Source organism: Mustela nivalis (genome assembly GCF_964662115.1).
Source record: "Mustela nivalis genome assembly, chromosome: 5".
Taxonomy (NCBI): Eukaryota; Metazoa; Chordata; class Mammalia; order Carnivora; family Mustelidae; genus Mustela; species Mustela nivalis.
The window spans coordinates 22358576-22372154 of record NC_139024.1 but is presented as its reverse complement, the minus strand read 5'-3'; the positions used below and the strand labels follow the sequence as shown (position 1 = coordinate 22372154).

Below are 13579 nucleotides of genomic sequence, written 5' to 3'. Positions count from 1 at the left end.
AAACATTGAGCCGGCAATTTCTCAAACAATAGAAAACATTTTTATGTACATGACATTTACTTTGGGTACAGACACATTGACCTTTAGAATTTGGGATTTCAGAGGGCAGAATGTGTATCGGGGACACAAAAGACAGGCTACATTTATAAAGCTCTCATTTCCTCCTCTCCCTTTGACAGCTGGTCAAACAAACCAGAACTCTGACAGAAGATACTTTTATGGCTGAGACCGGCTCTCAAGTTAGAAACAGGTACGCCTGTGTCATACACACAGAACCCACTAGCCACACACGGGGCTATCAAGAGCTCACAATGTGGTTGGTGTGACTGAGGAACTGGTGATGGTTTTTTTTTTTTTTTTTCAGTATTTTCTTTTAGTCATCTCTTTGCCCAGTGTGGGTCTTGAACTCACGATCCTGAGATCAACAGTCACATGCTCTTCTGCCTGAGCTGGCCAGGTGCCCCCAGGTTTTAATTTTAATATAAATTTAAACCAGTAATTACTTCAGTTACTGGGAAAAAATTAAGTATGTCTGCAACTGTATGTGAATCTAGGTTTTCAATTGTAAATTGTATGAACTCTAAATACAGATCATGTAAGTCCAAAGAACATTAGCATCCAAATTGTGCACTAAGTAGAAAATATATGAAAAAATATAAAATATCTTATTAATATATTTTTATACTGATTACATGTGGAAATGATATTTGGCACAAGTTAGATTAAATCATTTTATTCAAATTAATTTCACCTTATTTTTAATGCGGCTACTAGAAAATTTAAAATTACATGTGGCCCACATTCTATTTCTCCTAGTGCAGAGGTAGACTGTCACAAAGCTAGTTAAGCTTGACTTATGTGACCATATTTCCTGAATAATTTTCCAGCTCTCCAGACTGAGTAGTTAAAAATTCATTTACGTTAATACTGTGTATCTCCAGCAGAAACTGGGGGCCAGTAAGCTTTGAAAAGCTCGCTAAAAACTTTGCATTTTAAAGAATAAGGTTAAAGTAGATAGTTTAAATGACTAAGAACCTGAAATAGCATTTAGGTCATAACTGTATTTGTAAAAATTTTATCTTAGGCTCCACTAGGGGGTGATTTAAACATTACTTTGGCTAATACATGTTAAGATACACATTTTAGAAATCTTGTGAATTATATATAATCAAATCTAATTTGGCAAATATGTGGGGGAAAAAATGCTTTCATCTTCCCTCAAACCTGAAGAAATGTATTACCTTAACCTCTAAAATAAACCTTCTTGATTCAGGTAGAAATCAAAGATGCCTAAAGCAAGAAAGTAACTGATCTCAAGATCCAGTTCATTTTAGGATAGATTAGCCCTACTCTCCACCAGCATTATGTTAACTTACATGTACTAGTGCCCATTCTCTTTTCCAAAATTTTCTATCAGTTCCCTTGAGAGAAAGTAATCGGAAGTATTCAAAAAGTACACTGGGCTTGAAAACCTAACCCACATATAATTTCAACTTTTGACAATTAAATTTAAAATCCTACCACAGGTATAGACAGGTTACTAAGGCTCTGAGGTTCAGATTATTTTTAAGATTAGGTGATGATATGTACTTTTTAAAAATGAGATGTCCATTTTGTGAGATTTAACCTACTTGGCAATAAAAATAGATTATAAGGTCCCACCTCCAGAAAGTTATCAGACACAATGCACAGATCACTTTCAGGATCAATTAGAATTCAGTAGAGTATATCTGACACTTAAATTATATTGAATAAAATCTTATATTCCAGGATAACGGAGTCTTAACTTTATCAAACAAGTATCACTGCTGACAAAAATTCAGAATTTATGGGCTGAATGTCTTGATCCAGTTTCATTAGACTTTTAAATTAAATTTTCAATAACCTGCTTTTAAAAAATATGTAAATCCAAAAAAAAATAAATCCATGTTTCTCAGAAAAGCTGAGTTAAAATTTTTAAAATAATCCTGTACTTTTTTGACTTTATTATATTCATTTTGAGTTACAACAGACTTTCAGTTTCTATGCCTTTGAATCTCCCTTAAATATGACACAAGAACCCACTGTACCACACAGAGATTAAATGTTGACAGTGACTCTGTCTTAGGGAATTAGAAGATAGTAGAAGGACAGCTTCTCGGGCATTGTCATCGCATTCAGCCCTGACTTACCTTAGAGAAGCAACTGTGTTGCCTTCGAGAAATAAAGAAGTGGAACAAACCATTCTACCGCATTCAACCAGTACTGGGCTTCCTTTGTTCTAGAAAAGCTAACTGGAAAGGTCAGCAAGACCATATAACCTGTGGCCGTGGGCACTCAAGACTTCGAGTCTAATTCAGTGTCCCCAAATCAAAATTACCCACGACTTTCAGAGATGTCGAGGACAATGAAGACCGTTCGTCAACATCGAAGGCTAAATCCAGATCAGGACAGCACACAAGACACGAAACGCACATCTTGGGGCCTGGGTGGAGAGCGGGAGGACCGTCAGCGAGCGGTCCCGGGACCCGAAGGCTGCGTTCGGAGCGGTTCAGAGGGCCTGCCGTCCTCGGACCGAGGTGCACCGAAGAGGTCCACCGCCAGAAGGCGCGTCCAGGTCAGGTCAGCTTCGGTCCGGGCTCAGCGGGGCGGGTGGGGGCACGTGGGCAGCGGGCACGTGGGCGGTGGGCGGGGCCGGCGGCAGGGGCAGGTGCGGAGCGGGGTCCGGCGCACCTGCCAAGGGCAGCTCCGCGGCCTGCCCCCGCTGGGCGTGCAGATGCTCCAGGGTTTCCTTGGAGAGCGTGATTACGTGCACCGGCTCGGTCTGCGCGGGCTCCAGCGGGCTCTCGATCACGCTGAGGCCCTGCATGTGCTCCGTGGGCTCCTGCGGGGCGGACAGAAGGAAGTTCTGCAGCGGCTGCGGTGGCTGCGTGAGCAGGGCCAGGTCGGCAGCCTGCTCGGCCGCCAAGTTCGGAGAGCCCTCCGCGGCGACGATGCTGATTCCCTGGCTGGGGCCCGGCATGAAGTTGATGTTGTGTACAGAATTGGTGACGAGAAGCTGGATTTCCTGCTCTCCGGAGGCCGCGAGCTGATACGGCTGCAGCTGGAGAATATTCCTGACCTCCTCGGTGTTAGGACCGCTGGGGGCATCTGACGCGGGCTTCTCTTTGCTGTGGATTTTCAAGTGAGCCTTCAGGTTGTCCAAGCGCGCAAACTGCAGGTTACACTCCGGGCAGGAGAAAGGCTTTTTGCCCGTGTGCAGAATGCAGTGTCTCCTCTTGGCACTGGAGTCCGAGAAGGACTTGCCACATATGCCACAGGAGTAGGGCTTCTCTCCTCTACAAAAAATACACATTGGACTTTAAGAACAGCTCTGTCTATTACTTCCTGAGGGAGAAGAAGTCAAGAGTAGAGGAAAAGTAACTCAACTGGGAGACGTAAGTCATGCGTTCTACTAACTCAAGGAGTCAGAGCAAGTCACCACTTTTCAGGGTTTTCCGTTTCTAACCCTAAAGGGAAAAGGCGGGGATGCTGAGAAAGGTTGGTGGATGGGGCTGGGCTACATGTGATAACATTTTATGATTCTATAGTCCATATTTTAGATAAGAAAGCAAATATTTATATATTAAACATAAAGTTCCTTTTTGTTTTGTTTTCATCTTCATGGCCAACTTTTAGATTCTTGTGGCCAAATTTAAGTACATGGGATTGACTTCAAAATAAAAATTCAAGAAATGAAATTAGTAATGCAAACTTTCGCTGGCCAGGACCAGCTTTCCCGATTTCTGCCCAAGTGACGAATTTCTTTATTGAAAAGATAAAAATACAGTAAACTACACAGAAAGTTCTACCTGTGTAATAATTTGGGGAAAAAGATTGTATAAGTAACATATGTCATCCAACTGAACACCAGGGTTCACTGAGGATTCCCATATAAGAAAAATATCTGTAAAACTTTACCTATGGATTCTGATGTGGGTCTGAAGAGAACTCTTTGCTGTGAAAGATTTGCCACAGATTTCACAAGTAAATGGCTTCTCACCTAAAAAAGGGACAGCATTTAGAAATATACATCCAACATAGAGCAAAAAGCAATAATCACCCAGTTTCAAAATATTAAAAGGAAAAAAAAAAAGGCACTACCACTCGATTCCTTGATGAGCATGAATGAATGAAGCCCTTACCCTACTGTGTACCTAAGTACTGGGTGCTAAGTGCTAAAAGGATACAGAGAAAGTGTAAGATAGGGTTCCTTCCCTTAAAACCAGAGACGAGGAGGAACATGATTATACAGGGGACACGAGAGAACACACTACATTTACTCCCTTACAGTCCACCCTGAGATAACTCACAACTCTCATACCGGACTTCCCGGGAATACCGGTGCACTGGGGTGACTTGCACATCATTCACATTTATGTCTGCCTTGCAACGTACCCAGAGTCTGACCACTTCTCACCACCTCACTACCACCGCCATCTCTCTGCAGCAGCCGATCGGGTCTGCCCACTTCTGTCCCAGCTCCCCTGCTGTCCACAGTAAATGTGGCGACCACAGTGACCCTGCAGGCAGTCTGATCATTTCACACCTCTGCTGCAAACACTCCAAGGCCCCCGTTCCCATCTGGAGATAAAAACCAAAGCCCTAAGCCTACAAAGAAGGCATCATGTATCTGTCTGCCCAGCCCCCGTCCTTGTCCTAAGCTTTTCTAACCTCACCAGCCACTCTCCCTTTGCTCACTGCTCAGCCTTCCAGGCCCTATGGAGAGTCACCAGACACCCCACCCCGAGCAAGCCCCATGCGGGGCTCCTGCACCCAGCACCCCTCCCCCAGCACATGTCACCTAGGGGATTCCCACTGTGGTTCACCATCTGTACTGACTTCAAGTCTCTGCTCAAATGTCACTTTTCCAGCATGGAGGCCTCACCACCACCAAGAGCAGTGTCCTCCCCTCCTGCCTCCGGAGCCAACAGTCCTTCGTCCCCTTCTCCCGTCCGTGTTCCCACAGTGCTAGCCCCACTTCACAGACTGTCCGTGTTCTTTCTCATCCCTCTCCCCCATTTGCAGAGCACTTCGTGGGCTCGTCCACTCCCACTACCCCTGTGCCTGGAATCAGGCCTGGCACAACGTCCCAGAAACCCCTGATGAATGAATGCATTTCCCAGAGTGGAAACTAAGGTCCACTCAAAACAAGGCTGCTCCAGGCTCCACAAGGAATTCATAAAGTTTCAACAACCATTTCTTCGGCATTAGTCTGTACACCGCGCATACACCCGACAGACTGTCCCATCCTCCGGAAACCGAAGTAAGTGGTCCTCATGCAGGCAAGGGAACTATGCATTTAAAGAAAAGAACGAACAAAATCCCACTTAACCAGGTAACAGCCGCGCAGGTGCAGTTGGAAGTGGGGCTTCCCTTCCACAGCCTCTGCTGGAAAACTGATGCCAGACAGCTCTCCAAGCTCCATCCAGGCACGGCACGCCGGTGCCAGCTTGGGCAAGTCGGCATCTCCGCGTCAGCTACTCTTACCACTCGGAAGGTATTCGCATTCTCCTCCCTAGGCTTCCCAAACCAGAGCTGGGGCCCATGCTGACGCCAGGGTATGTGCTCCTTTCTTCAGATGCAAAGACTGAGGACCTGCTCGTCGTGTCAAGGTCCATTTCGGAAACATACTAACAGTGTTCACCCTACCATTCGGTGCCATCTGGGTTGACAACATCGAGAAGTCTTTCTGTCTGCAAGTGTTTAAAATCATGGAAATTTTTTCCAGGAACATACAGGCCCTCAGGAGCTACCTGGACCGGGCCACTCGGGACCACTTCCACGGCCACCACACTGTGCAAGCCCCAGATTACTTCAACAGCCTTCGAACAGGTCTCTCTCGGCCCCTGGCTCGCCCCACCCCACACAGAAGCTGGGATGATCCTATACAAATTCTAAGTCGTATCACCTCGCTGGGAACAAAATCCAGTCTTCACTGTGGCCTCCAGTGTTTGGAAGCCTGAGGGCACACCAGATTCACCTAGGACATTTTTACAACTAGCAGTTCTGAGGCCCTACCCAAGGTTAATTCACTCAGAATCTCTGGGGTTGGGACCAGGTTTTTCTTTTTATAAAGATTCTCAGGGGATTGAGGCCTGAGCCTCAGCTGCTCGACCAAGAAACCCCGTTACACAGACTCCAGTTGCCGCGGCTGTGCCCCTACCTGAAGCCTTCCGATGCCCACCGGCCTGGCAGTTCTCGGACAAGCTGGAAACTCTTGTGTCTCCAGGCTTTGCACCTGCCCTTCCCTCTGCATGGGATGCTCTTCCCCTGTGCAGCCGCAATGGCTGTCTCCCTCCCAGAGCATTCAGATCTATATCCAAGGTGTCCCCTCATCAGTGAGGCCTTCTCAGACACAGAGAGGGGCAGCACCACTTCCCACATCCTAACCCCCTTCCTGAGCGTTTAGTTCTCCATGGCCTCGGGCCCCACCTAACATGCTAAGTAGTCATTGTCCTTTGTCTTCCCTGGTGGGCAGGGGGGGGGGGGGGGCTCTGGCCACCTCACTCACCACTGCTGCAGCCTCAGCACCCAGACAGAGCAGAACCTGGGACCCAGGAGCTGTTCTGTGGGTGAATTAAATGTCACAAAACCTATTAATGATAACATCCGCAGAAAGATTATAGAGAGATCCCTTTTCATAGAACTCCTACTCTATGAGCCACTTATTCTAAGAAAACAAATTACGTTTAAGGAGAAGAACTTGTGTTTATTAAAAAATGTCCAAAGCAGTATAAGTTAATCTGATACATAATTTTAGGAAACAATTTAAGTGAATCAATAAAGAGCCAAACTGTAAGAGGAAGCTTTTCTTAGAAGATCTAACAGGTTCATTTGTAAGACGTGCTCCTTACCTAAAGGTCTAAAAGACCTGCACTTTTACTTTGCTGTTTCTTTGTTTTTTTTTAAAAGATTTAATTTATTTATTTGACAGAGAGAGAGACACACACAGCAAGAGAAGGAACACAAGCAGGGGGAGAGGGAGAAGCTGACTCCTGCTGAGCAGGGAGCCCGACATGGGGCTCGATCCCAGAATCCTGGGATCAGGGCCTAAGCCAAAGCCAGACACTTAACTACTGAGCCACCGAGGCGCCCCTCTTTGCTGTTCTTAAATGAAAGAATTTGACCTGCCTCCTCTTTATCCCTAAAGCTGATTTTTCTAGAGGCAGTGATGCTTAAGTTTTAAGTATGGGTTTTGGGGAACAAGTGGGAAAACCCTTGGTGCCTATGCCACCTTTGTGTTTGTTTTACTTTCTTTTCTTAAAAAAATTATCTCAGTAATCTTCAGCGCTGAAGTACAGAGAACCAGAGAACAGAACCAGACTCAGACTTGTACTATTTTGTGGTATTAAATGGATTTTCTTTTCTTTTCTTTTTTTTAAGTATGCTCCACAGCCAGTGTGGGGCCCAAAGCGGAACTTGAACTCACGACCCTGAGATCAAGCCCTGAGCTGAGATTAAGAGTCAGACGCTCAACTGACTGAGCCAACCTGGCGTCCTTCAAATGAATTTTCATACAGGAATAGTGCTCAGTAAGCCATCTCTGCGTTGCTAAGAAATAGGGTCAGTATCTCCCCACAGAATGGTGTTGACAGCCTTCTGCCTTGGGCTTTTAAATGGTCATCTAAAATTCCCACCCAATTTGTGATAAATGGAGCCTGAGGAGGGGACTCCTCACCCCTCTGCAAACGTGACGTATACCAGAAAGGAAGGCCGAGATGGGAGTTTTATTACCTGTGTGTGTTCGTAGATGTTTCTTTAGCTGAGACACGTCCATGAACTTGCGATGGCAGTGGTTGCATTCCGGTAATGAGTGGCCTTGTCGCAACAATAAAAAAAGTGTCAGTGCATGTATGCGCTCTCTCCCTGCATTTCTTCAGTGATTTGTGTTAAAGCACTGCCCTGAAAAATAATCACTTTAAATATGGCACCTTAATTAAAACAACAACAATTTTTTTTATTAATTTGGGGACAGGTCATATTTTCCTATGCATTGCAACTCACTGCTTCCCCAGGAGAGCTGGGCCCCTTCCAATCTCCCTAAGTCATTTTCTTTCCCGCCTGAAGCATGGGTGTGACTGTGGCCAACTGACTCCAGTGTCACTCCCAACCCCTCATTTATTTCTTATCAGCTGGCAGGGGAGAAGAAGCTAGGTGGGGGAAAGCCTGCACTGACAGCTATGAGGTGGGGATATTTCTGTCCAACCACCATTAGTAACCCATCAACCGGTGCCCTCTTAGTCAACTGGTACCTTTTTAAGTTTATTTTATTTTATTAATTTGACAGAGAGAGAGAGAGAGATCAATCACAAGTAGGCAGAGATGCAGGCAGGTGGGGAGGTGGGGGGGAAGCAGACTCCCTGCTGAGCAGAGAGCCCACTGCGGGGCTCGATCCCAGGACCCTGAGATCATGACCTGAGCTGAAGGCAGAGGCTTAACCCACTGAGCCACCCAGGTACCCCTCAACTGGCACTTTTGAAAGATATCAATCCTGTAGGGTTTCTGTATATGGCACCAAACTGTAGTATAAAATTAAATATAAATTACAAGGTAATAGACAATTACACAAGGACCTCTAATTCACATTGCTTTTTAAGATTCTTTCCCTAAAGACTAATTATCTTCCACAGTAGGACCCTACTATTTCAGAAGTAATTTGTATTTATGTTTCTCCCCCACCAAATTTTTCCCTCCCTTTATTGTACCTGTATGAACTCGGTAATGGCTCTTTAGTTGCCTTTTCTGGCTGAAATATTTTCCACACTGATCACAGGTGAAAGACTTCTGTCCTGCCAAAGAAAAAACAAGACACTAAAACCCGCAAAAACTATAAAGAACTATAACACGGTGGGCCCAGGTCCCCATTTTCCATGAATGATACAGATGACTTGCCTACGTACCCAAATGACCTCAGAGTCAAAGCACAGTACCAAAAATGTGCAAAGGTATGTGAGACAGTAGGGAGTGGTGGGGACTGGGGCAGAACTGGAGAATTCAAGTTTCCCCAAGTCACCCAAGTAAAAAATTTCTAAGCTCTGGGAGTTAATCAAAATGTGTACGTTGAGCTCCCAGCAGCCGTTTTATAAGCTCTAGGTTAAGCCAGAATACTGTGCACAACTCTAAACTATGGCCTGGTAGAGGCAGACACCACATGGGAGATGGCGCCAGGTGGAGAAAAGACCACCGTGACCACAAGAACGCCCAGCCCAGGACCCCGGCGGCAGGTGGCCCTCTGGTGCGAGCCCAGCTACCTGAATGCAGGCTCATGTGCTCCAGCAGCGAGTGCTTGGTGGTGAGAGCCTTGCCGCACACGGTGCAGGTGTAGGGCCGCTCGCCTGTGTGCATCCGGGTGTGGACCTGCAGGGAGTGCTTCTGGGCAAAGCCTTTTCCGCACTCATTACACTTGAAAGGTCGCTCCCCTGGAATGAGAGCCCCAGAAGTCAGGGTGAGCAAGAACATGCACATCTTGGTTTCCTCCTAAATTAAAACAATAGAGGGATTTCTCTTCACTGGCACATCTCCCAAATGCCCAGAACGGGAGAGAAAACCTCAGCAATAAAGTCTGGCAAGCCGGAACAGATGAGTCTGATGCCAGCAGTGAGGACCGCTGAGATACAACCCAAGAAAGAGCCTCCACAATGCCCAGGAATTGGTGGCACTTGTCATCTCTGAGAAAGGGGGTAAGGAGAGGGATATATGACAGTCTGTGCCAAAGGCACTGAGACCCCCCCGACAAGGCCCAAGGACCCAGAATGCCAGCCCGCTCCCCAATAAAGGATGTGAGCTGTTCTCTGAAGACGATAAAAGCCTCTGGACTCAGGGTCTCCAGGTACAGTGGAGTGGGACTGCCCCAGGGACAGCAAGTCCAAGTTTACATTTGGGGTGATGAGACTCTGCCCAGCCTCCCCTGCTCCTGCTCTAGTCACTGGCAGCCAGGCCCAGAACCTCTGGTGGGAGGGCAGAACATCTTAAGGAACGTGGTGGGCCAGGGTAAGAGGGCTGCAGCTGCGCAGCCAGGTGTGGGGGATGGGGTGGGGTCCAGCCACGCCAGCCCCAGTGACATCGCCGGCCACAGGCCTGCTCCACACCCTCGTGGCGGCCAGCAGCTTGCAGTCAACGATTCCAACACAGGATTAAATGTGATTTTTCAAAACATCACCATTCAAGGAAGGCCTTCTAGTAGCTGAAACAGATACCAAATCACCTAAGAAAAAAAGGCAACTTGTGGAAAACAGAGGCTGCCCAAGGGAAAGCTAGGGAGCTAGGGGCTGACAAACAAGCGACTGCTGTCATTAACATGCTCACAGAGGGAAGATACTACACTGGGAACCAAAAAAAAAAAAAAAAAAAGGAATTTATAGAGAATTAAAAAAAAGGCTCCTAGAAGTAAAACAGCGTAGAAACAAAACTCTTAAGAGTTTAAAGATAAAGGGGAAATCCCCTAGAATGTAAAGCTGAAAGTGATGGGAATTAAGAGGTAAGTACTTTAGAGGGTGGTGGGTCCAGAGGTTCAACATCCAAATTCCAGGGAATTCTATAAAGAGAGAGCACAGAAAACCGATGCCAGATATTATCCGTGAAATAATCCCAGAAAATTTTTCTGGAACTGAAAGATGGGAGTTTCCAAACTGTATGGATCTACTGGTAGCCACTGAAATGAGTTGAACACTGACCCAGGCAAGAGTCACTGCAAAATGTAAGAAGACTGGGGACAAGAGGGAAGATCCAAGTGCTGTTTCCCTTAACAAATATTACAGAACTAGTCAACTCTCTACACTATCCTCTGTTACAGAGCAACAAATATTTCCCAAGGGTCTACTTTGTTTAAAGAGCCAGAATTCGGGGTTCTCAACCCATTTTTCAAAAACACCAAGGCCCCGATCAAACCAGGAGCTCTGGGGGCTGGCGCTCAGTCACCGGCAGTTTTAGATGCTCCCTACGTGATTCTACTGTGTGGTCAGGTTGAGAACCACACGGCTAGCTCTGCTGGAGGAGAGGAGACTTAACTAGCTCTAGTCCCTAGACTGAAGTTTACAATTAGGTTGAGGGGTATTTAGCTGGTTAACTACAACCTGACCCAAAGCAGAGTGAGTTAAGGAAGGGAGAGCCTCGGGCTGCACTGTCCAACATGGTGCCAGTTAATTAAAATAAAAAACTCAGTTCCTCAGTCACGTTCACCACATGTCAAGTGCTCAAAATCACACGTGGCTGGCGAGCACCATATTAGATGGCGCAGACAGAACATTTCTGTCCTCACAAACGGGTCTACTGGCCAGTGCTGGGCCAGAAGGACGGAAGAGAAGACATTTACAGCTAGATGGCGGAATGAGGAAGTTGTCCCCACAGACCTGGGCAAAAGCAGAGCTATAGCGGTCAAGATGAAGAATGTTTACAAATCAGAAAGCCAAGTAACTCTGGCTAGAGTATGACATCCGGGTATTAAAGCCTTGAACCAATGAGGCCAAGTAAAAACAGGGTTCTGCCATCAGGCTACCTGGGTTCAAATCCCAGCTCTGTCACTAAATAGCTGACCTGGGCAAATTATTTCTGGGACTTGGTCTCTTTGTCTGTCCAATAGAGATAACATTCCCTATTTCACAGGCCTGTTGTGAGAACTAGCTGCAGGACCATATACATAAAGATCTTATTATAAGGCCCATCACCCGGAAGTTGCACAATCAACGAATGCTATCACCATCATCCCTCCAAAACGCGCCCCACTAAGCTGCGAAAGGACAATTACCCGTGTGGCTCCTCTGGTGGACTGCCAAAAAGTGATTGTACTTAAACACTTTGCCACAGTCCTTACAACAGGCCTCAGGGCCCCCCGGGCGCCTTCTCCTTCCACAGACCCTTTTGGCTGAACTCTGCTCGTCTTCATCCCCGCCAAGTTTGTAATCTTTAAGCTTGACGGACCTCTGAATCCTCCGCTTGCTGTACCGACTCTTGCTGTCCTGCCCATCCTGGGTCTTGGGATCACAGTTCTCGTCTTTCTCAGCAGGCATTTCCTCCCCTCTGCCCGGCTCACAGGCAGGCTCGGGCTCTTCCAGATCTTTCACCGGAATCTGTTCATTCAGTGTGCCACCATCTGCCTCTTTCACCACAAAGTTGTGTCTATTTTGAACTGAATTGTTTACTCTCAGCTGTATTTCTTCCTCGGCAGCCAGTTGTGATTTCCCCTCCTGCCCACTGTTGACTTTTCTCGGTCTCCCCCGCTTCCGTTTCGGAGGACCATTTTTCTTATTAGAAATCACCACCACCGGAGCGCCAACGGTGTTCAGAGGCGTTGGCTTTGGGGAGCTGTGATTATTCTGAAAATCTGTGTAAGCCTTTACCAGGTCATAGACCTTTAAGAACTGAGCAGTGGCCAGAATTTGTTCTGTGCTTTTCTCGCTGGCCTGGAGACAACCGGTGTAGATGAACTCCAGCAGGATACCAAATATGTCGGCAACCATGCCTTCCAGCATGTAAATGGACTGGCCGATCTCTCCCTCTTCAGCAAACATCATTGAGAAGTATTCACTACTGGCCGCGAGTAAGGCTTTGTGAGCCCGGAAATGCACATTCTCCACGATTAACGTGATGTCACAGAGAAAGCCTTTCTTCCGCTGATCCTCAAAACTGGCCAGAACAGTGTCGCTGTGAGTGTCTGAGTGTACAACGAGCTGCCCAGAAGGCTCTGATGACGTTTCTGCCATTTTCTGTAGAGGCCAAGAAGCGTGAAGCCTGAAATTAGAAAATAATGATTAAAAAGGAGGACTCATCATCTACACAGATTAAACCTGGCCCAAGCGAACCTACGATTCACATCACACGGTTAAATGAATTTGACCATTTACCACGTTCAGGAGTGGACTTACAAACTGAGACCGCGACTCTCATCCCTGTCACACCGTTACCTAGCTAGGTGACTTTCCAACATCCGCGCTACTTCTCCGGGGTCTGTTTTCTCCTCTGTAAAATTAAGGAATGGGAATCAACCATCTTGAAAGTGCTTTCCCAGCACTAACTTTCCACAGTTGCACAGATTAGAGTGGGAACTACAATGTCTCGATTTCACGCATTTTTAACCATTTTGCCTGTAAAAACATAGAAAAGAGGCAAAGAAAAATGTACACGAATCTGGAGATAGCTGCAACTGAGTAAAAACCGGAGGCGCATCGGGCCTCCCTCGGCAAGGGGGTGGCACGATCGCCCAGACTGGCCGCCAGGCAGCGCCCGAACTGGCGGGAGGCGATTCTCCCCCACCCCCACCCCGGCCCCGCGTGGCTGGGCCCCCACCACGGCCTGGGCCCCCTCGGGCGGGACAGGGGAGCGCAGCGCTGGGGAGCGCCCGACACCGCCGCGATCCCGCGCCCACGGCTGGCGAGTCCGGGGCAGACCTACCTCTCGGGGCGCCCGGCCCACCCTGCAGCCTGGCGGGAGCACTCCCGCCGGGGCCGCCCTGGCGCCCCGCTCCGCAGAACCGGCCGCCGGGGCTCCTGCGCCCCCCCGCCCCGGACTGGGGCCCCCGCGACGCCGCCGCCAACCCGGAAGCGCCGGCGCCGGGAGCCTGCGC

At 47.6% G+C, this 13579-nt stretch overlaps 1 protein-coding gene and 1 long non-coding RNA gene across 17 annotated transcripts in view; one reads left to right on the top strand and one right to left on the bottom strand.

Annotated features, from left to right (window-relative positions):
- LOC309865558 overlaps nucleotides 1-7873 on the top strand; it is a 13888-nt gene extending 6015 nt beyond the window's left edge. The window contains exons 2-5 of one of the 4 annotated variants that reach the window (XR_014312165.1): nucleotides 180-250; nucleotides 2265-2601; nucleotides 5047-5284; nucleotides 5600-7873. This is a non-coding gene — a long non-coding RNA (uncharacterized lncRNA). Of the gene's footprint in view, nucleotides 1-179; nucleotides 251-2264; nucleotides 2602-5046; nucleotides 5285-5599 lie in introns of those variants that run through there. The other 3 variants (XR_014312164.1, XR_014312166.1, XR_014312167.1) reach the window with 3 other exon arrangements.
- ZBTB24 (zinc finger and BTB domain containing 24) lies at nucleotides 721-13579 on the bottom strand. Of its 13 annotated transcripts, none has more exons than XM_082732021.1 (8): nucleotides 13408-13578; nucleotides 12921-12975; nucleotides 11765-12747; nucleotides 9273-9440; nucleotides 8727-8810; nucleotides 7756-7839; nucleotides 3940-4021; nucleotides 721-3317 (listed from the first exon to the last, which is right to left on the bottom strand). In XM_082732021.1, exons 2-8 carry the CDS (start codon nucleotides 12941-12943, stop codon nucleotides 2603-2605), a joined length of 2139 nt encoding a protein of 712 aa, XP_082588147.1. In that variant the 5' UTR covers nucleotides 12944-12975; nucleotides 13408-13578; the 3' UTR covers nucleotides 721-2602. The 13 variants fall into 13 exon arrangements, 8 of the variants coding, with proteins under 8 accessions (XP_082588147.1, XP_082588144.1, XP_082588145.1 ...); XM_082732018.1 differs by having other exon boundaries at nucleotides 12921-13100; nucleotides 13408-13571; XM_082732019.1 differs by having other exon boundaries at nucleotides 12921-12970; nucleotides 13404-13541.

Excerpts from the sequence above, each read along its gene's own strand:
- ZBTB24 (XM_082732021.1), bottom strand. The coding sequence starts at position 12,943 with ATGTTGGAAAGTCACCTAGCTAG. Across the intron at positions 12,748-12,920 it reads TTGGAAAGTCACCTAGCTAG|GCTTCACGCTTCTTGGCCTC; the intron begins GTAACGGTGTGA and ends TTCTAATTTCAG. Across the intron at positions 9,441-11,764 it reads CCACCAGAGGAGCCACACGG|GGGAGCGACCTTTCAAGTGT; the intron begins GTAATTGTCCTT and ends CTCTCATTCCAG.